At 40.0% G+C, this 23,530-nt stretch overlaps 1 protein-coding gene across 6 annotated transcripts in view; it reads right to left on the bottom strand.

Moving 5' to 3' along the window:
* ADAM22 (ADAM metallopeptidase domain 22) overlaps positions 1–23,530 on the bottom strand; it is a 240,215-nt gene that overhangs the window by 180,685 nt on the left and 36,000 nt on the right. For all 6 annotated transcript variants that reach the window (XM_070369432.1, XM_070369428.1, XM_070369430.1 and 3 more), the window contains exon 3: positions 20,796–20,872. In XM_070369432.1, the coding sequence (XP_070225533.1) occupies positions 20,796–20,872 (77 nt within the window). The remainder of the gene's footprint in view (positions 1–20,795; positions 20,873–23,530) is intronic.

Genomic DNA, 23,530 nt, shown 5'->3' on the forward strand with positions numbered 1-23,530 from the left:
CAATCAAGAAATCACTTAGACATACTTGTCAGACCCAACCTAATAAAACAGTTTAATCTCCTAGTTCTCCAGCCCCCCAAACTTTATACATATCTGCCCCAAGGCACGTTCCCATTACCATATCATTGTTCTGTCTCTTTTTTCTGCTTTAGAAAATCCCTGCCCTAGCAAAGTTTTACACAGCTGAATACTCAGAACAAAATATCATTTTTTGTGTGTGAAGTTTTATCAAAAGTCCTGTACTGGGCAAGAGATCTTTCATTCCTTCCCAAATTGATACCACTGGAATCAACTCTGATCATCTTGCAGTACAGATCACAGGATAGATATTTGTTTCCTCCACATGGTCAAGAGTATCCTGAACACCAATATCATTTATCTGAGTTGAATCTTTTTAGGGCTTACAATTTCTAACCAAATTCCTTTTGGTTGGAAGAAAAAAAGACATGGAGATTTCACTAAAGGGTAGGGAAACAAACATAGCTCTGTTTTAATTGATTCCTTCAACCTTAAAGGTATTAAGAACTTATTCCCTCAGAATTCTAATATTATTTTAAAATCCTGATTATCACCTCATATCACCTCCTTATGGTTTATTACTATAACATTCTTAAGGAAGTTTTATCTGAGATTTGTTTTTACCGTCTGAGCCACCAGGGAAGTCTTTCTTTCTTTTCTTTCTATATTTCATTTAATTTGTTATGTGTAAGATAATCCCCCAAAATGCAAGTAACTGAAATGCTTTTGTCATTTATTCATGTGTTGGCTCAAACTTAGATTAAAATAAGAATAATGATAGCTGTCAATCTTGGGCTTTTTTATATAATAAGATGATGATATTTGTAATTGTTTCGCAAAATGAAGATAAGGATCAGGCTATTGAAAAATAGAAATCAGTTCAAAAGTAAAAAGTGAACCTGACTGTCCCAGAAGGAGGAAGTTTTTCTCGTTGGCCCAGAGGCAAAGAAGCACTTAAAGATGAATGGGGTTGTGTGACAAGGACATAGGAACCAAAATGAAAGGGTTCCCACCATCCAACTTTGGAACAATTTGAGCATCACAAAGACTAATGACTGTGATTGAATATAAACACTGAATAAATAAAAACCTACAAGTATATCCTATGTTCAAAATATTTAAAAGAAAAAAAGATGTACTTTGTGTTCAGGGATGCATATAGAGGGGATGGGCTTCTCACATGGTTCAGCAGTAAAAAAATCTGCCTGCCAATGCAGGAGACACAGGAGACATGGGTTCAATCCTTGGGTCAGGAAAATCCCCTGGAGTAAGAAATGGTAACTCGCTCCAGTATTCTTGCCTGGAAAACTTCATGGACAGAAGAGGCTGGTGGGCTACAGTACATGGGGTCACAAAGAGCTGGACAGGACTGAGCAACTGAGCACACACACACACACACACACATATAGAATATAAAACTGTATAATGGTATAATTATGGACAATATATAAGATTGCACCCAGTCCACACTGGTCCTCTGGATACACAAAGATGTAAGTCTCTGTCTGAGAATGGTCACAGTTCACACTCACAGGACAAGAGTATCCAGTACATCTACCATATCAGATCTCACTGGTTGAGAACATAGGCCAACTGCTGAAGCATGAGAAAATATACCTATATTCACAGGGTGTGACAACCGATTGATAGATATTTTTTGTATGTGTGAGAAAATATCTCAGAGATAAAGAGCAACAAACAAGTTCTATGCAGATAGTTCACCTGGGTAAGCATGTACTTTACACCTCACTCTAAGACACAGTCTTTATTATAAAACAAATACTGCTATTACAGAATAAGTATCCAAGTAAATTGCAAAGATTTTTTTCACCCAATAGTTTAACAACCATATAAACTTCTGTGTGTGTGCTGTGTGTGTGATAAGTCGCTTCAGTTGAGTCCAACTCTTCATGGTGACCCCATGAATTGTAGCCCACCAGGTTCCTCTAATTATATTAAATAAACCTAGGGAATCAAATTTTCTATACCTGTTGACAAAGTTCCATGTTAGTGGGCTATGCCACAATCACTGCTAGATAATTTAACAGAGTTCAATAATTTGGCACCTGGGAGAAAATCAGCAGTGAGCTCTGATAATTTAATCTTCAATGTGTCTCCTAATCACCATAAAAGTGCACAAGAATATCTATGCAATTATACATAAATGTTACAAGTTTCATTGTTGTACATTAAGAGGATTTAATGTATCTAGCGAATTACATTTTCAGCTTATCTAACAAATCTGTAATACAAAAATATACATTAATCATTTTAACTATAAAATAGCATTTATATGGTATTTTCCTTGAAGGACTAACAATCACAGTCTTGGTTATACTGAATAATTCTGCAATTATTTTATTTATAAATTAAATATATTCTCACAAGTGTGCTGAAATCTCCAGATTCCACTAGTAAAAAAGCAGGTAATACTAAAAACAACCCAATGTCATATTTTTAAAAAAACAGATGAAAGACAATGTGTCTGCACTAAGGCTGTACTTTAAAAAGCCAACCAGGAGCAGAAAGCTTAAATAGACCAGTTTAATAAAAAGATGCACAGGAACGTAACTCCTCAGCTCAGCTCTAACCGCTCCCTATAAAAGGGCTGACTTGAGCCTTGCACAGCTCCTCACCCAAGAGTTAGGCCTTCTGAACCCCATAAAACAGCGGTTCCCAACCTTTTTAGCACCAGGGACCAGTTTCATAGAAGACAACTTTTCCAGGGATGGAGTGGGGGGTGGGGGGTGTGTGGATGATTTTGGTATGATTCAAGCACATTACATTTATTGTGCACTTTATTTCTATTATTATTACATATGCTATATAATGAAATAATTATACAACTCACCATACTGCAGAATTGGTGTGACCCCTGAGCTTGTTTTCCTGCAACTAAGGAGCATGCAATCTAGATCCTTTGCTTGCCCGGTTCACAGTAGGGTTGGTGCTCCTATGAGAATCTAATGCCGCAGCTGATCTGACAGAAGACACAGCTCAGGCAGTAATGTGAGTGAAAGGCAGCAGCTGTAAATACAGATGAAGCTTCTCTCACTTGCCCACTGCTCACCTGCTGCTGTGTGGCCTTGTTTCTAACAGGCCACAGACTAGTAGTGGTCCATGGCCCAGGGGTTGGGAACCCCTGCTATAAAAGGCTCTGGAGAAGGCAATGGCCCCCCCACTCCAATGCTCCTGCCTGGAAAATCCCATGGACAGAGGAGCCTGATAGGCTGCAGTCCATGGGGTCGCTAAGAGTCAGACATGACTGAGCAACTTCACTTTCACTTTTTACTTTCATGCATTGGAGAAGGAAATGACAACCCACTCCAGTGTTCTTGCCTGGAGGATCCCAGGGACAGCGGAGCCTGGTGGACTGCCGTCTATGGGGTCGCACAGAGTCGGACACGACTAAAGTGACTTGGCAGCAGCAGCTATAAAAGGGTCCTTCTGAGATTCCTTCCAGATGCCCCTTCCAAAACAGCTTTCAGGTCTTAGCTTTAGGACTGGTCTCTGCTTTGGAACATTTTCTGGCTCTTTGCCAGACACACCCAATGGACTTTCCTGTGCTCTGCAACCCAGTTCCCCTTTGCTATGGGTTTTGCAGCTGTCCTACTAACAACCAAGGCTACCCTGAGCTGAACCCAGGTGACTTTGCCTGTGAGAGGAAGTTCTAAAGTCTAGTTTTAGGATTCTCAGTTTAAAACTACCACTTTTCAACTCAGAATAAACAAAAGGATATGAAATATGAGCCGTAAGGTCTAACATAAAAGTTCCTTAGGGGATTATACCAATGGTAGAAACCTACTCTTGCAAAAGTGTCAAAAGCTCAATATATATTTCAAAGGTAGAGTTTTATTATGAACCAAAGAGCATGAGATAATAATCATGAGAATATGAACCCAGATTTGCCATGGATATGGAATAGAAAACCTGAAAACCGAGCAACTATTTATATTTGACAACCACCCCTCCTGTGAAATAGAGTTTATAGAAGAACAGCTATTATTACACCACCTAAAACCTCACAAGTCCACTTTGGAAAACAGTTTAGCCTTTCTCAAAACAATTGAACATGAGCCTATCATAGGACTCAAAAATTCTACTTCTAGGTAAATTCCACCTACGAAAATTGAGTAGAGGCAGCTGTGCGGCACTGGAGCAACTTTGAGGAAATACGCCACATCCAAGGGCACAGGAGGTGGGGTAGGAGGGGTGAAATCACATTTAGAATCAAACCCCATACCCACCAGAGAAGATCAGAGGGCTCAAACAAACCTTGTGTGCACCAGGACCCAGAGACCCCAACGAGACTGAAACAGAACTCTGTTTGAGTACCTCCTGTGGTGGTATGGGTCAGCAGTGGACTTTGCAGGGGCAGGGGCTCTGGGTGCAGCAGACTTCGGTATGGCATAAGCCCTCTTGAGGAGGTCACGGTTAACCCCACCATAGAGGTGCCAGAACTTACACAGGACTGGGAAATAGACTCTTGGAGGGCTCAAACAGAACCTTGTGTGCACCAGGACCCAGGAGAAAGGTGTAGTGACGCCACAAGAGACAGACCCAGACATGCCTGAGAGTGTCCAGGAGTCTCTGGTGGAGGTATGGGTTGGTGGTGGCCTGCTGCAGGGCTGGAGGCACTGAGTACAGCAGTGTGTGCATGGACCTTTTGAAGAAGATCACCATTATCATCATTACCTCCACCATAGTATGGCCCCAGGTAAATAACAGGGAGGGAACACAGCCCCACGCATCAACAGAAAATTGGATTCAATATTTACTGAGCATAGCCCCGCCCATCAGAACAAAACCCAGTTTTCCCCTCAGTCAGTCTCTCCCATGAGGCAGCTTCCATAAGCTTCTTATCCTTCTCCATCAGAGGGCAGACAGACTGCAACCACAATCACAGAAAACTAGATCTGATCACATGGACCACAGCCTTGTCTAATTCGATGAAACTATGAGCCATGCAGTGTAGGGCCACCCAAGACGGATGGGTCATGGTGGAGAGTTCTGACAAAATGTGGTCCACTGGAGAAGGGAATGGCAAACCGCTTCAGTACTCTTGCCTTGAGACCCATGAACAGTATGAAAAGGCAAAAAGATAGGACACTGAAAGACGAACTCCCCAGGTCAGTAGGTATCCAATATGCTACTGGAGATCAGTGGACAAATAACTCCAGAAAGACTGAAGAGACAGAGCAAAAGCAAAAACAACACCCATTTGTGGATATGACTGGTGATAGAAGTAAAGTCTGATGCTGTAAAGAGCAATATTGCATAGGAACCTGGAACTTTAGGTCCATAGTGAAGTTGCTCAGTCATGTCCGACTCTTGCGATCCCATGGACTGTAGCCTACCAGGCTCCTTCATCCATGTAATTTTCCAGACAAGAGTACTGGAGTGGGTTGCCATTTCCTTCCCCAGGAGATTGTCCTGATCCAGATAACGAAACCAGGTTCTCCCACATTGCAGGCAAACACTTTAACATCTGAGCTACCAGAGACCCTGATCAAGGCAAATTGGAAGTGGTCAAACAGGAGATGGCAAGCGTGAACGTCAACATTTTAGGAATCAGCGAACTAAAATGGACTGGAATGGGTGAATTTAACTCAGATGACCATTATATCTACTGCTGTGGACAAGAATCCCGTAGAAGAACTGGAATAGTCATCATAGTCAACAAAAGAATCTGAAATGCAGTACTGGGATGCAATATCAAAAACAACAGAATGATCTCTGTTCGTTTCCAAGCCAAATCATTCAATATCACACTAATCTAAGTCTATGCCCCAACCAGTAATGCCAAAGAAGCTGAAGTTGACTGGTTCTATGAAGACCTACAAGACCTTCTAGAACTAACACCCAAAAAAGATGTCATTTTCATTATAGGGGACTGGAATACAAGAAATACCTGGAGTAACAGGCAAATTTGGCCTTGGAGTACAGAATGAAGCAGGGCAAAGGCTAACAGAATTTTGCCTAGAGAATGCACTGGTAATAGCAAACACCCTCTTCCAACAACACAAGAGATGACTCTATACATGGACATCACCAGATGGTCAATAACAAAATCAGATTGATTATATTCTTCACAGCCAAAGATGGAGAAGCTCTATACAGTCAGCAAAAACAAGACTGCGAGCAGACTGTGGCTCAGATCATGAACTCCTTATTGCCCAATTCAGACTTAAATTGAATAAAGTTTCACTAGACCATTCAGATGTGACCTAAATCAAATCCCTTATGATTATACAGTGGAAGGGACAAATAGATTCAAGGGATTAGATCTGATAGACAGAGTGCCTGAAGAACTATGGACAGAGGTTCCTGACATTGTACAGGAGGCAGGGATCAAGACCATCCCCAAGAAAAGAAATTTAAAAAGGCAAAAATGGTTGTCTGAGGAGGCTTAGCTGTGAAAAGAAGAGAAGTGAAAAGCAAAGGAGAAAAGGAAAGATATATCCATTTGAATGCAGAATTCCAAAGAAGAGCAAGGAGAGGTAAGAAAGCTTTCCTCTGTGATCAATGCAAAGAAATAGAGGAAAACAATAGAATGGGAAAGACTATAGAGATCTCTTGAAGAAAATTAGATAAACCAAGAGAACATTTCCTGCAATGATGGGCACAATAAATGACAGAAATGGTATGGGCCTAACAGAAGCAGAAGATCTTAAGAAGAGGTGGCAAGAATACACAGAAGAACTATATAAAAAGATCTTCACAACCCAGATAATCACGATGGTATGATCACTCACTAGAGAAAGTCATCCTGGAATGCAAAATCAAGTGGGCCTTAGGAAGCATCACTGCAAACAAAGCAAATGGAGGTGATGGAATTCCAGTTGACTTATTTCTAATCCTAAAAGATGATGCTGTGAAAGTGCTGCACTCTATGCCAGAGAAACTGGAAAACTCAGCAGTGGCCACAGGACTGGAAAAGTTCAGTTTTCATTCCAATCCCAAAGAAAGGGAATGCCAAAGAATGGTCAAACTATGGCACAATTGCACTCATCTCACACAGTAGTAAAATAATGCTCAAAATTCTCCAAGCCAGCCTTCAACAGTATGTGAAATGTGAACTTCCAGATGTTCAAGCTGGATTTAGAAAAGGCAGCGGAATCAGAAATCAAATTGCCAACATCTGCTTTATCATGGAAAAAGCAAGAGAGTTCCAGAAAAACATCTATTTCTGCTTTATTGGCTACACCAAAGCCTGTGACTGTGTGGATCACAACAAACTGTGGAAAATTCTGAAAGAGATGGGAATACCAGACCACCTGACCTGCCTCTTGAGAAATCTGTATACAGGTCAGGAAACAATAGTTAGAACTAGACATGGAACAACAGACTGGTTCCAAATAGGAACAGGAGTACTTAAGCCTGTATATTGTCACCCTGCAGAGTATATCATGAGAAACGCTGGGCTGGATGAAGCACAAGCTGGAATCAAGATTGCCAGGAGAAATATCAATAACCTCAGATATGCAGATGACACCACCTTTATGGCAGAAAGTGAAGAAGAACTAAAGAGCCTCTTAATGAAAGTGAGAGAGGAGAGTGAAAAAGTTGGCTTAAAACTCAACATTCAGAAAACTAAGATCATGGCATCTGGTCCCATCACTTCATGGCAAATAGATGGGGAAACAGTGGAAAAAGTGACAGACTTTATTTTTTTACACTCCAAAATCACTGCAAATGATGACTGCAGCCATGAAATTTAAAAGACACTTGCTCCTTGGAAGAAAAGTTATGACCAACCCAGACAGCATATTACAAAGCAGAGACATTACTTTGCCAACAAGGTCCGTCTAGTCAAAGCTATGGTTTTTCCAGTAGTTATGTGTGGATGTGAGAGTTGGACTATAAAGAAAGCTGAGCACTGAAGAATTGATGTTTTTGAACTGTGGTGTTGGAGAAGACTGTTGAGAGTCCCTTGGACTGCAAGGAGATCAAACCAGTCCATCCTAAAGGAAATCAGTCCTGAATATTCATTAGAAGGACTGATGCTGAAGCTGAAACTCCAATACTTTGGCCATCTGATGTGAAGAACTGCCTCATTGGGAAAGACCCTGATGCTGGGAAAGATTGAAGGCAGGAGAAGGGGACGACAGAGGATGAGATGATTGAACGACATCACCGACTCAACGGACATGAGTTTGAGTAAGCTCTGGGAGTTGGTAATGGACAGGGAGGCCTGGTGTGCTGCAGTCCATGGGGTAGCAAAGAGTCAGACATGACTGAGTGACTGAACTGAACTGAAGTGAATTGAAAACCTACACCCATACAAAGACCTGCCTGTGAATGTTCACAGCATCATTATTCATAATAGCCCCAAACTGGAAACAGCAGTGGATCGATAGAATGTGTTATATCTATACAATGAAGTAACACTCCACAATAAAAAGGAACGAAGTTCATCACAGATGAACTTCAAAAACACGCCAAATAAATGAAACCAGATCAAGACCACACGTTCATATTAAATGTCCAAAAAAAGGCAAATTTACAAAGATAAAAAGTAAGTTAGCCATTATCTAGAAATGGAGATAGGAATGCGAATTAAGATTAAATGGAAATAAGGAATATTTTGGGAGAGATGGAAAGTGTGTTGCAACTGACATTGCATTTGGTGATGGTTGCACCACTCAATAAAGTTACTTTAAAAAATCATTAAAATGTATAACTTGAAATGGCTGAATTTTATGACAAACAAAAATACCTCAGTAAAAAACTTTATGAAAAGTCTTTAATTTTATGCAATAAATGTTTCTAAACATACTGTTTAGTTTTTAAAAGTCTGTATATGTCGAGTTATATTTGATAAGTACAAATAAAAGTAGTATTGAGAAAGAAATTATATAATAGGTACAGATGAAATTTTAGAAATTATTTTCTAAAAAGCACACTTAGGCAATTCCCTGCTTTCCCGTGGTTAGCAGTCTACCCTTCCACTACCAGGGGCCCAGGTTCAATCCTTGGTGTGGGAACTAAGCTCCCACAAGCTGTATGGTGCAGCCAAGGGGGGAAAAATGACTATTTTAAAATAAAAATTACATTTTGGGAAAATGTAATTTCCCAAAGTTGACTTAAAAACAAGTAGGTGAATACATCAATCCATCAAAGAATAGTTTATCAATGTCTTATTTATTAAAAGTATTACAGGACCAGTCAGGGTAAAGATAAGGACTTTAAAACATTAAAAATATATATGTGTGATTCCTATACTACAGAAGATAATGTTTCAGGGGATACTTTATAAGTGAAAATATCATTTTTATTGCTTTTATCTCTGATAAAAAAAAATACTAAGCCAGTTTCATGACAGTTGATGCAAAAATTCTAAACAATATAACAGCAAAACTAGTTTAGAAGTTAGTAATGGAGTACCGAAAAAAACTGGATCTTATCATTTTAAGCTAGAAATTGCCTTAAAATTAGTTGCAGCATTCTAAAATTGAAACCAGAATTTGTAAGTGGGCAACCTTCCCTTTTTGGAGGGGCAAGTTCCCCTAAAATATACTCGGAGTTCTCTGAACTCTGGGGAAATCTTGAAGCAGTAGAGAAAACCAATTACATTCACCTCAAGGTGTTAATTGCAGAGTTAAGCCACTACACATCTGTTGCTTCTCAGCCTGCCCCAGTCCTGAAAACTATCTGTCCTTGCCTAAGCACAACATCAGAGGAAATTAGGAGCCACAGTTAAAGCAGGAAGCCTGTGCAATCCTGATCTTTTCTACATCTCATGCAGGAGGAACGACTGTGACAAAGACGTATTTGGTGTTCTGGAGCGTATGCCACATGGACTATTGTTTAAAGTTGAATAAGCCATCCTTTGAAAGCTCTTGGCAAGTCATGGGAGTCAAGTCAACGTAACTCTGAAAGCAGGGGTTCAATTTCACCTTCTGAGAGTGGATGTCTCTGCTGCGTTTTACCTGGAAATAGAATGTAAGGTGCGCCTTGGACAGGAAAAAGAAAGAACTTCCTCTCTGCTCTGCCTGACTCTAAGGGGAGGATATGTCTTTGTGCATCTGGTGGCAGCACTGACCTTCACAAGAAGGACTGTGGACGGGTTTGGGCTTCCGGGTTCTTAGAGGGACCACTCCTGGCAGATGTTAGCAGCCATCACTTGCGGAGGATAGCTGTGTTCCTCAGAGCAGCTGTTAAGAGGTGCTATCTGAGGCAAGAATAGAGTGGCAAGACCAAAGAGTAGAGAACAAATCTCACAAACAGTTGAGGGAAAGAGACACTTGGAGATGGAGGCAATTCACAGCAGGAAAACCAGCAGGGACTTGTGCCATGGTAATTTAAATAAAAACAGGAAGTGTGATTCCCTTTTATAGTCACCAGTAGAGAGGCCAGAAACAATGAATTATCCAATATAACAATGTAGAGTGTATCCTCTACGGTCAAGAATAATTTCTCATAACAGGAACCATTAACATAATAAAACACAAAAAGTCAGTTAAGAAAATCTGTATGTTCTTTGCATTGATTAAAAAGGTATTCAAGAAAAGCTAATACTCTTTACTTTAAAAAAAAGGAAAAAACTTAAACAAGATATGGGATATTGGTCTAACATGATAAAGACTTTGTTGTTCAGTCACTCAATCGTATCCAACTCTTTACTATCCCATGGACTGCAGTATGCCAGGCTTCCCTGTCTTTCTCCATCTCCCGAAGCTTGCTCAAACTCAAGTCCATTGAGTCAGTGATGTCATCCAACCATCTCATCCTATATCGTCCCCTTCTAATCCTGCCTTCAATCTTTCCCAGCATCAGGGTCTTTCCCAATGAGGCAGTTCTTCACATCAGGTGGCCAAAGTATTGGAGTTTCAGCTTCAGCATCAGTCCTTCCAATGAATATTCAGGACTGCTCTCCTTTAGGATTGACTGGTTTGATCTCCTTGCAGTCCAAGGGACTCTCAACAGTCTTCTCCAACACCACAGTTCAAAAGCATCAATTCTTCAGCACTCGGCTTTCCTTATAGTCCAACTCTCACATCCATACATGACTACTGGAAAAACCATAGCTTGGACTAGAGGGACCTTTGTTGGTAAAGTAATGTCTCTGCTTTTCAATATGCTGTCTAGGTTTGTCATAGCTTTTCTTCCAAGGAGCAAGTGTCTTTTAATTTCATGGTTGCAGTCATCATTTGCAGTGATTTTGGAGTGTAAAAAAATAAAGTCTGTCACTGTTTCCATTGTTTCCCCATCTATTTGCCATGAAGTGATCAGATTGGATGCCATGATAAAGACTAGCTCTCAAAAATCAAGAATCAACATCCTGCTTAACAACAAATTCTAGAGATACTCCTATCATCAAAAGAACCAAGAGAAAAATGTTATTATCATCAAATAATAGAGTTCAGGAACTTCTAGAAAAAGCACTAGAGTGTGTAACAGTAATAACTATCATCTTGGAAAGAAAACTAAAGCTCTCATGATTTTCCAGTCATGTTACTATCAAACTAGAAAACCCAAAGAAACAATGAACAGCCATTAGCAATATTAAGAATGGTACCAGTAATTAATTATAAAATATGATGGAAAAAAATCTCCACAGTAGCAACAAAAAAACATAATTCCCACGAATATGTTCTACATGAAATGCGTAAGACCTACAAAAACCAAAGTACTAAATTTTACTGTGAGACAGAAAAAAAAGGCTCAAATTTAAAAAACAACAACAACAATCACAATGATATAGATGGAAAGACTTAGTACCATAAAAGGTGCACTTTTCTCAAATTAAATTATAGGTTTAGTGGCAGTCCAGTTAAAATTCTAAAAAGAGAGTGATAAAATTACCCTAAATTGCCAACTAAGAACAGGCAAAAATATCCTAAGAAATTTTGTGAAATGAAACTAACAAGAGAGGTTTCCATGCTTGGTGTTATAGGCAAAACACTCTCCAACATTTACTTTTAAATGTTTCCTACTTCTGTTTCACCAGAGATTATATCCTTTGCAACTATTTAGATTGATGAATAAATGTTTTAGATGTTAACTTAAACAGGTGTGAAATGTCATATAGTGTTTTGTTGTTGTTGTTAAGATAGTGTTAATATGCATTTTGAAATATGCACAAATGAGTAATTTGAAAAGACAAAAAAAAAGCTATGATAAATAGTGTAGTGGTACTAGGCCCAATAACTAACAAACAGATCTTTAGAAGAGATTGCCTTCAGAAGACAGTAAAATATACAAAAACTAAATATGATGAAGAAAGGATCATAAGTCAGTATGGAAATGAGTGAAGAATGCAACTTATGGTATAAAAATATTAGTTATGTCTGCTTAAACTATTGTTCAAAGTCTTTCCTGTGGCCTAAAAGGATCCTTCTATTTTTTTACATGATTTGGGTCTCTCTCAGTTCAGTTCAGTCGCTCAGTCATGTCCAACTCTTTGCAACCCCATGAATCGCAACACGCCAGGCCTCCTTGTCCATCACCAACTCCCAGAGTTCACTCAGACTCACGTCCATCGAGTCAGTGATGCCATCCAGCCATCTCATCCTCTGTCGTCCCCTTCTCCTCCTGCCCCCAATCCCTCCCAGCATCAGAGTCTTTTCCAATGAGTCAACTCTTCGCATGAGGTGGCCAAAGTACTGGAGTTGTGGCCCTTATGGTAAAGAATCCACCTGCAATGCAGGAGACCTGGGTTTGATCCTGGGTTGGGAAGATCCCCTGGAGAAGGGAATGGCTACCTACTCCAGTATTCTTGCCTGATGAATTCCATGGACAGAGGAGCCTGGCAGGCTACAGTTCTTGGGGTCACAAAGAGTCAGACATGATTGAGCAACTAACACACACACCATCAACCTCATTTAATAACCTCTTGGCTCCTGTACCAATTTTCTAAGCCATCTTCCTGTCTCTCAAACACACTAAGCTTACCCCTGCCTCCAGGTCTAGACACCCACTGTTCTCTCTGCCCTTACAGTCAAATGTCATCTTCTTAGAGATGGCCTGATAACAACTGCTGCTTAAATTAAAAAAAAAAAAAAAAACAGCAACAATCACAGTGATATGGATGGAAAGACTGCTCAGACAGCATCCTCACCTCCACATCAGGCACCTGCTATTAATGGCACTGTCACTCTCCAATATTACTTTGTTAACATGTTCATTGCTTTTTCTGACTAGAATACAGGCTCCCTAAGAACAGGATACTTATTCACTCATTTCTATTGAAGGAAGATGAGGAAAGAAGAATTCTTACCATTTACTAAAGGTTTAAAAATGAACACACATGTATACATATGAATTACATACACATGTGTATCTGAATTTGTGTGTGTTATGTACATACATGTGTGTGCATCTTGTGTATACATACATGTGCACATATATTTTTATACACCTATGTGTGTGTACAAAATGAAGGTAAGGACCATTATTGATAAGAACTATTCAACACAGATTTGTGTTCTACACAATAATTTGTATTAAATGTACATATAAACAAATATTTGCCATAATGAATTATGTTAAACAAGATAGTTACAGATTTATTAGTAACAGTGAGAAATCTCTTATGTTATTCTTTATCATCATATAACACCATCATTTAATTATAATCTTATCCTCCTCACTTATTTTTATCCACACTGTAAACATCTTATTTACCACACTGAAGATAGGACATGGTTAAGTAAATGAGACTTCCAAACTTAACCTTCAGTTCCAAATTGAATTCATGTCCTGTCTTTTACTTACCTTGATTCCCAGTTTTATTGCAAATTCAAGAGTCCCAGTGGAAAGCAAGCATATGATTCCCCCAAATGAAAGAAGACTGGACTTGCCCATCTGAATAGAATTTGAGTGTTCCTTGTCTGAACTTTCTCCTGTTTCTCCTCCCACCACATCCCCATCCCCATCCCCAAACCCTGGCTCTACATCACCTCCTATCTGCATGGGCAACCCATCTACCGCCATCTACTGTTAGGTTTGAGTCTTTGGTGTCCTCCCTACCCCCCAGTGCCCTGGTGAAGAAGGAAAAAAAGCTGACATAAGAGGGAGGTGGGAGCCTCAGGACATGGGGACACATGTACACCCATGACTGATTCATGTCAATGTATGGCAAAACCACCACAGTATTGTAAAGCAATTAGCCTACAATTTAAATAAATAAATAAAATTTTTAAAAATTGTAAATCAACTATACGTCAATAAAAGAATATTAAGTACAAAAAAAGAATCAGAGTGAGAGAAACTATTTTTTGTTGTTACTGATGTAAGAAGATGAAGAGGAAACAATCTATTTAAAAAAGTCAAAATTTACAAGTTGGATCATCCTAAGATCTGATAGCTGGACAACAGAATCTCTTCCAAATGCACACACACTACTATATTTAAAATAGATAACCGACAAAGACCTACTGTATAGTACAGAGAGCTCTACTCAATAATCTAATAAGCTAAATGGGAAAAGAATTTGAAAAAGAATATAGATACATGTGTATGTGTATAACTGAATCCCTTTCTAGTACACCCACCTGAAACAGACATTGTTGATCAACTATAATTCCACATAAAATAAAATTTTAAAAAATCATCAACAAAAAAACAGATGGGTTCTCTCTTTACTGTTATGTTTCACATCCTAGAACAACCAACCACAGTTCACGTGGAATATTTGCTTCTTGCACGGTGTGGGGTGTGGGGTGTACATGAATGTGTATGTGTGGTTTACTTCTGTCAGGCCACCTATTGTAGAAAAAAATCAAGGAGTTCTATAAAAAAATGTTTCAGTATTTTTGCATTCCTTTACAGTTTAATCATCTACTTCTTAAAGAAGAAAGGAGAGTTACAGGAACAGACTTGGCCTGAATTGTTTCAATAATAGAGTTAAATGTCTTTATTAAGCCTTTTCTTTCTGAGGAATGGTTCACAGTAAAGTGTAACACCAGTTGCTGACCTCTGGAACAATCCAGTGTTGGCCTCGACTTGTTTGACCAGGCCAAATCAGGTCAGGACAGGCATATGTTTGGTTTTATTAACGTATCTGTCCAAAAGAGTGAAATTCCACAACTGTATGACCCCTTAAAGGCGTTGAGAACTGCTTCCCACCCTTCCTAGTCTTGATAACACAAGAACTGACTGTTCTTTTCATTTTTAACCATCCCATAGTCTTTATCTGCTGCCTGTATGAGTTAGGACCCAAAGATTGAACTATTATATAATTTGGTTACAGATAAACTTGCTTCCTGAACAAGAAGGAGTATTATATAATGACACTTTTTCTTCCTTCCAATCTAAAAATACATATTTTGGGGATCCATTCTGCAACTGGAATTCAGCTACACAAGGACTTGATTTGCCTCCAGTTTAAAACAAGAGGGAAAAAAAAAAAAGACCTATTCCACAGCCCTGGAATTGCTTCATAAAGCAAACAGCTTAGGTTGAAGAGTTCCCCAGATGGTGGAGTAGGAAGACCCTGGGCTCACCTCCTCTCAAGGGCATCCCAAAATGACAACTATTTACAGAGAAACCATTTATGTGAAAGACCAGAACCTACCATAAAAAACCTTCTACAGTCATAGATATAAAGGAGGAACTGCAAGGAGGCAGGTAGGAGAGGTGACAGTTGCCATATAGTTGAGACCCACAGCAGTGGGTGGGCAAACCATAAATGGGAGAAGAGCTATAACTGCAGAGATTGTCCCCTAGGAATGAGGAATCAGAGCCCCACACTGTGCTCCCCAGCCCAAGGGTCCAGAGCCAGGAAGGTGAACCTACAGAATGTCTGGGTTTAAAGGCCAGCAGGGATTACTTTTGGGGGAAGCCAGAGGGCTGAGGAAAATAGAAACTCCACTCTTAAAGGTCACATGCAAAATCTCACGTGCTCTGGGACCCAAGGCAGAAACAATAATTTGAAAGGAGCCTGCATCAGATCTACCTGATGATTTTGCAGTGTTCCAGACAGGAGACAGGAGGCACCGAGATGCTGGTGGCAGATATTTTGGGGAGCAAGTTTTGCCACGTGGACACTGGCCCTGGTGGGCACTATTCTGGAATCCTCCCTCTAGCTTATTAGCTCCAAGACCCAGCTCTGCCCGACAGCCTGTAGGCTTTAGTACTGGAACATCTCAGGCCAAGCAACTACCAGAAGGAGACACAGCCCCACCCACCAGGAGACTAGCTGCCTCAAGACCCACTGAGTCCATAGCCAATCCTGGACACGGCTTTGTGCATCCACCATGGGTCCCCGGACCCGGCTCCACACACCAGGCTGCAAACGTTCGTTCCAGAACATCAAGGGTCCTGGAGCCAGAGGTGCCGGGATTCTGCTCTGCCCACACCAACCCCAGAATCTTCTTCCCTGCCATGCCCCCTCCTCCCCAACCCTCAACATCCGCCCCACCCTGCATCTGGCTCCATTCACCAGTAGGGAAACACAACTTCAGGACATCCTCGATCCCCCAGCACCTCTATCAGGAATTGGCCTCAACCAACAGTGACCCAGCACCAGTTCTGGGACCCCTGGATTCTGTAGCCAGAGACTCCAGGACTAGACCCTGCCCACCGACAAGCCGAATCAAGATTTGAGACATCTCAGGCCCCTCAGACAGTGGTCCTAGGGTCTAGCCCCACCCACCAGTCTTGGGACTCCCAGGGCCCTGCAGTCACAGCCCTTGGGACCCAGTTCCACTCACCAGTGAGCCAGCACTACCCCTGGGAACCTTTGAGGTTCCACAGCCAACCTTGTCATTACCTGGCCCCACCAGCCAGTAGCCAGAAGCCTCCACACAAGGGGCAACCAACTGAACAGGGGGGCCAGTCATGTCAAGCAGCATGCCCACAGTAGTCAGCCCACTACATCAGAAGCACCCACACAGCCCACATAGGGAGAACCCCTATAGCACATAGCTGTGATGACCAGAGCTACTAGAATACTACAAAAGGCCAATTCTCCAACACTGGGAAAAGTAACTGATTCACCATATACACAGGATGAAATTTTGCATTTTCAACAACATAGATGGACCTAGAGCATATTATGCTTAAAGAAATCAGTCAAAGACAAATACTTTATATTATCACTTATATGTGGAACCTAAAAAATTAAAAAAAATTGAATCAATATGACAAAACAGAAACACATTTACAGATATCTAGGATAAACTAGCACCTGGAAAATCCCATGGACGGAGGAGCCTGGTAGGCTGCAGTCCATGGGGTCACTAAGAGTCGGACACGACTAAGCAACTTCATTTTCATTTTTCACTTTCCTTCATTGGAGAAGGAAATGGCAACCCACTGCAGTGTTCTTGCCTGGAGAATCCTAGGGATGGGGGAGCCTGGTGGGCTGCCGTCTATGGGGTTGCACAGAGTTGGACACGACTGAAGCGACTTAGCAGCAGCAGCAGCAGAATAAACTAGTGGTTTCCAGTGGGGCTAGGGAAGAAGGGGGTGGGTAATACAGGGATAGAGGATTAAGAGATACAAATCACTACAAGGATATATTGTACAGCACAGGGAATATAGGTATTATTTTATAATAATGTCAAATGGAGTATGCTGCTGCTGCTGCTGCTGCTAAGTCGCTTCAGTTGTGTCTGACTCTTCGTGACCCCATGGACTGCAGCCCACCAGGCTCCTCCGTCCATGGGATTTTCCAGGCAAGAGTACTGGAGTGGGGTGCCATTGCCTTCTCCGCAAATGGAGTATAATCTATGAAAATTTTGAAACACTATGTTGCATATCTGGAACTACTATAATATTGTAAACCAGATCTATCTCAATTTTAAAAACTTAAGAAGAAAAATTAAAAAATATGTTAAATAAATATTATGATACCTATGAGTGAGAAAAAAGAAGGAAGGAAAGAAGGATAAAGAAAGCAGGAGAACGAAGTGGTTAGCAGCGATGGTGCTGCAGCGCCTGCTGCCCTGGAGTACTTGCTGGACGATCTTTGGGTCTGCGGAGGCTGCGCTCTGGGGTTTGAAGTCAATAAAAAGAAGCTGCCTCAATTTTTGTACTGCTATTTGTGAAGGTGTCACTTATAAGGAGCTTAAAAACCTCCTGAAGTCTAAAAAAATTATGTTAATTGATGTTAGAGAGCCATGGGAAATTTATGAGTCTGGAAAAATCCCTGGGTCTGTCAATATACCATTGGATGATGTAGGTGAAGCTCTACAGATGAACCCAAAGGACTTCAAAGAGAACTACAAAGAAGTAAAGCCATCCAAATCTGACAGTCTAGTGTTTTCTTGTTTAGCTGGAGTGAGAAGCAAGGTGGCTATGGTCACAGCAATATCTCTGGGCTTTAACAATGCTCAACACTATGCTGGAGGATGGAAGGAATGGGCAACCTATGAACTTTCAGAGAAGAAACAAGGAAATTGATTTTTGGAATATAAGCTGACCCTTTCCTTGTGTACATGCAGCCCAGAATAGTGGAATAGGCAAAAGAATAAAAATGTAGCCCTGGAAACAAAAAAAAAAAAGAAAGAAAGCAACAGAAGAAGGGAGGGAGGGGAGACGAGAAAGAAAGAAGGAAGGAAAAGCTTAAAGAGCAAAATAATCAATTTTTCATCTTTCTGCTCCCTAACCAGCATAACCACAAGACAATATATAAAGTGAAACCATGAAATAAAAACATTCTCCATAAAAATAAGGAAAAAACCCTTTGTATCAAATCATTCTAGATTATACAACATAAAGAAAATAGATACTTGACACCTATGTTTAATATAGATCACAGGCAAAAAACAAAACAAAACAGTCTGTATATTTCTCAGTCCAAACAATCTCTATTTATGCCATTTATGCCATTGTTTTATCCTTTGTACTGCAATAAGGATGGACTTTCTTGCCCCTATCTCGAAAGAAATTTTGCTTCACCCTTACTATTCTAAGTTTCATGCTCTGATAAGTATGGCCATATGTGTTTCTCCCTCAGGAACAGAAAGCTTTAGGGCTCAGATGTCTCCAGAGGAAGTCAGGTGACTTGGGCAAGATGAATAAATATCCGTTCTTCATTGGGGTACTGAAAGTCAAGGCATTACCACTGTCAGAAACCAGAAAACAAAGCAGGAGCTATTCCCAGGAACAGTGATTTAAAGGAAGGATGGGAAAGAGTCATTAAATTAAGAGTCTTTCCAAACCATACGCAGACTTTCCAAATCATACCCAGATACATATCTCCACTTTTAGAAGCCAGTCCCAAACACTTGCCCTCTTTCTCTTTTTTATTTTATGTTTTGTTTTGGTCACACTGCACAGCATATGGGATCTTAGTTCCCAACCAGGGAATTTCCCCTTGAAATGGAAGCTCAGAGTCTCAACCATGGTACCACCAGGAATCCCTGACATCTTTCTTTTTTGCTGCTTCATTCTTCCCCAACTGACAGCCTCCACTCTCATCAGTCATCTCCTCTATCTCCTGGCCTACTCCAGCCTTTGGTTTCTATGTCAATATGACTTCCCATTCTAGAATTTAGTGCCTATCTTGTGCTAAGGATACATCAGTAAAGGAAAATAAATCTCAGTCCTCAAGGAGCTTAAATTCTAGTGGGAGGAAAAAGACCAACAACAAAAATTAGTTAAAAATTAAAATATAGAGAACTAGTTGACCATACAACAATGCTGCTCATCAAATTTTTGACCTGCAAACATGTCCATTTCATGAGTCAAACTTTATATTAAATGGTGATAATATTATTTTTAAAATTAAGCAGGGAAGAATAGGTAGTAGGGTGGATAGGGAGGTAAGTACATAGACGGTAACTTAAAACAAGGCAATCAGTCTCCAAGTGGTAAAATTATATGAGATGGTTTTTCTGCTCTTTCATTACTCTTCTAAGGAGCATGCATTCCTTCACAATGAGTTTTTTTAAAAAACTTTTATGATATCAAAATTGCTGAAAAACTGAAATGAGTCATTGCTATTTTAGCCACTAAGTTGTGTCTGACTCTTGTGACTCCACGCACTGTAGCCTGCCAGGCTTCCCTGTCCATGGGATTTTCCAGGAAAGAATAATGGAGTGGGTTGCCATTTCCTTTTGTAGGGAATCTTCCTAATCCAGGGATCAAAGCTGCATCTCCTGCATCATTGGCAGGCAGATTCTTTACCACTGAGCCACCAGAGAAGCCCAAAATGCATCAAATAACCATCAATTTTACAGTATTTACATCAAGGAAGAATATAAGACAGATCATATTAACACAATCTTATTCATGCCCTATGAAATTGGAAAGTCACACCCTATGAAATTGAAATTCATGCCCTAAAAAACACTGTGTAGTATAAAATATCTAACATATTATGTTCTAAACCATGAATTTTAAAAATAAGAAATAAACTATTTTAATCAGTACTGTAGAAATACAAATTTGTTACACTTTTTAATATACATGAATCAAAGAACAAAACAGTGCAAAATATTAAAGTATTTCCCTCAATTTTACATACTTGAAACTGTTATACTTGTTCAATTTCAAGTGGATATCCATTTTCTGTTATTTACCAGACTTTATAACTTATAGTCAATAGGTACCATAGTTTTAAATGTAGCATTTCACTGTTATTGGAGAATGAACTGGCAACCCTCTCCAGTATTCTTGCCTGAGAAATCCCATGGACAGAGGAGCCTGGTGGGCTATGGTCCATGGGGTCGCAAAGAGTCGTACTTGACTTAGTGACTAAACAACTACAAACTGTTACAGAAGATGAAGCAAAATGTAGGAAGCAAACAAAACTTTACAGAAGGATAAGAAAGTAGATTCAATGTGTATCTAAAAACAGTGCATGCAGCTCAGGAAAGACTTACTGATTTAGCAGGACATCAAGAATAAAAGATGTTCCAAAGGCGTCCAGCTGGAAGCTTGCCTGGTCAACATGAGTCAACTGTAATATCAAAAAGATAAGAGGAATTTAATACGCACCCATGGAGATCTGATGATAAGTGTATCTCATGATCCTCTGAAAGTTTTATAATATTAATTAGAAAATCATTCAACATGGAAGTGAAATAAAAACAAAGTAAAACTTTACCTTCTTTGAAGCCATTCACTAATCTAAAATACCACTTAACCAAGGAAGGCAAGTACCCTCCCTTTCTGCTTTATCTCAAGTGACTAAATATTTCATTTCCAAGAAGACTGAACTACATTTCATTCTGGTTTAAATGACTGACTCCTTTAAAATTAAGCTTTGCATATTAAAAAAGAAATAGGGAAAATAAGTTAATGCCAGACTAGATTAGTATGATGAATGTGATCTATTATAAGGAAGACATCTAAACTTCTAAAAAACCCTTTTCATCCTATCTCAAATACATACTTTAAAAGTAATAGTTCAGTTCTAATTTACCAAATTGGATTTCATCAAGGTTTCTGCAATTTCTAAGAGAAAAACCGAACCCTCACCCATTTACTGCAAATATCACCCATTAAAATTTTACTGGGAAAACCCATCACTATTTCCTATGCCATTTTAGGGACTCCCAGAGAAAATCACAAGGGATTCTAAAAAACATACACTGTTACCAATAATATTAACATATTGAATAACCACATGCATTAACTGAAAAGAGTAAGCAAAACTATTTATTCCAACTCTTCATATAACAGAACTACACCTAAGCAGTAGAACTATAATAGCATCCAAAATTTCTACAGTAAGCATGTATAATTCCTGCAGTAAGCATGTATAATTCCTTCAGTAAAAAAAGCAAACACTATTTTAGAAATGTAAACCATCTGAGCAACTGTATTTATGTAGCATGTGAGGGAGATGGTGGTGCTGCTCCCCAAGAACCAGAGCATCTCAGTAAGGGTCATCCTAGGATTCCGTGGGACACAAAAGGCACCTCAACCATACCTGGGATTTCCACTCTCATCAAACTACGGTATCAGGAGAAAGGAGAGAGCTTAATAGTCATAAAGCTTTCTGGACTCAAAGGACAGCCCTTCAGTTTTAAAGTCTTTGAAATAAATGAGTGTGGGAGAATGCTAACACATTCTGATCCTCATGAAATCCCAAGGGTGAAGAACTCTCTGGATACTTCTTAGCCTCATTAAACATTCAACCCCCTAACTATTCACTGTTCCCAATTAACACCCTGGTTATTACCAAATTCTGACTTCTCTTCTATGATAGTTCTTGGAGCCACACCTTACTCTTCATTTCCATGTATGCCACAGCTCATTTCTCTCTGATCTTTCTAAAACTGACACTACCATGTGAAAATAGATAGCTAGTAGGAGGCTGCTGCATAACACAGGGAGCTCAGCTCAGTGATCTGTGATAATCTACTGAGGTGGGATGCGGGGTGAGGTGGGAGGGAGGATCAGGAGGAAGGGGATATATGTATGAGTGCTCAGTTGCTCAGCTGTATCCGACTCTTTGCGATCCCATGGACTGCAGCCTACCAGGTTCCTCTGTCCATGGCGTTTTCCAGGCAAGAATACTGGAGTGAGTTGCCATTTCCTACTCCAGGGGATCTTCTCAACCCAGGGATCAAACCCATGTTTCTTGCATGCCCTGCATTGGCAAGCAGATTCTTTACCACTAGAGTCACCTGGGAAGCCTGAATAAATATATATATACATATAGCTGATTGACATTGTTGTATTGCAGAAACTAACAACACCGCAAAACAATTATGCTCCAATTAAAAAAAAAACAAACCTGACTCCTTACCAAAATAAAATCCTAACTATAAGTCCTATATTTTCTACTGCATCAAATACAAACTTTATCTCTCTGCATATCAAGAGCCTCCACAATCATCCCCACCTCGGACATAAAGCAAACAAGTCCCAAGGGACCCAGTCGTATCCCGTTCACACTCAGTTCTCTCTTCTACTCTTTAATTCCACAAGTTTTGTACATTCCAACCTTTTATGTAGCTTTCATGACTTGTGCTTTTAAAAACCAGACCCTGAGGTGGTGATCTTTACCAAGGCCATTTCCCAGAAGTGGCTCTACCCACCTTTCAAGATTTCCCTGGTGGGGCTTCCCTGGTGGCTCAGTTGGTAAAGAATCTGACTGCAATGCACGAGACCCAGGTTCAATCTCTGGATCAGGAAGATTCCCTGGAGGAGGAAATAACAACCCACTCCAGTATTCTTGCCTAGAAAATTCCGTGGATGGAAGAGCTTGGCAGACTACAATCCATGGGGTTGCAAAGAACTGGACATGACTGAGTGACTAACACTTCAACACTTACAATTTGTATTAATTCTGTCTAATTCTTATATTTTCTTTTTCCTGGAGCTTCAGTTTACAGCTGGTACTTTTATTTTATTGACCTCACTCAAGTCCCAAGGAGAAACCCGTGGCTTGAATTCAAAAAAGAAATCTATTGACAGCATGGTTAACTGCTGTTTAGTGAAAAATGTTTGTATTATTGATAGTAAAAGGAGCAGGATTGTATTAATAGTGTTTTAGTGTAAGACAGGCTTCCTTAGACTTTATGCAAATTGGTTCACTCAACAGATATCTTCTGAGAGTCTACCAAGTGCTGGAATGCTTTTGATTTGGGGCCAAAGTGGTGAAGAA

Source organism: Bos mutus, chromosome 4 (genome assembly GCF_027580195.1).
Source record: "Bos mutus isolate GX-2022 chromosome 4, NWIPB_WYAK_1.1, whole genome shotgun sequence".
NCBI classification, from domain to species: domain Eukaryota; kingdom Metazoa; phylum Chordata; class Mammalia; order Artiodactyla; family Bovidae; genus Bos; species Bos mutus.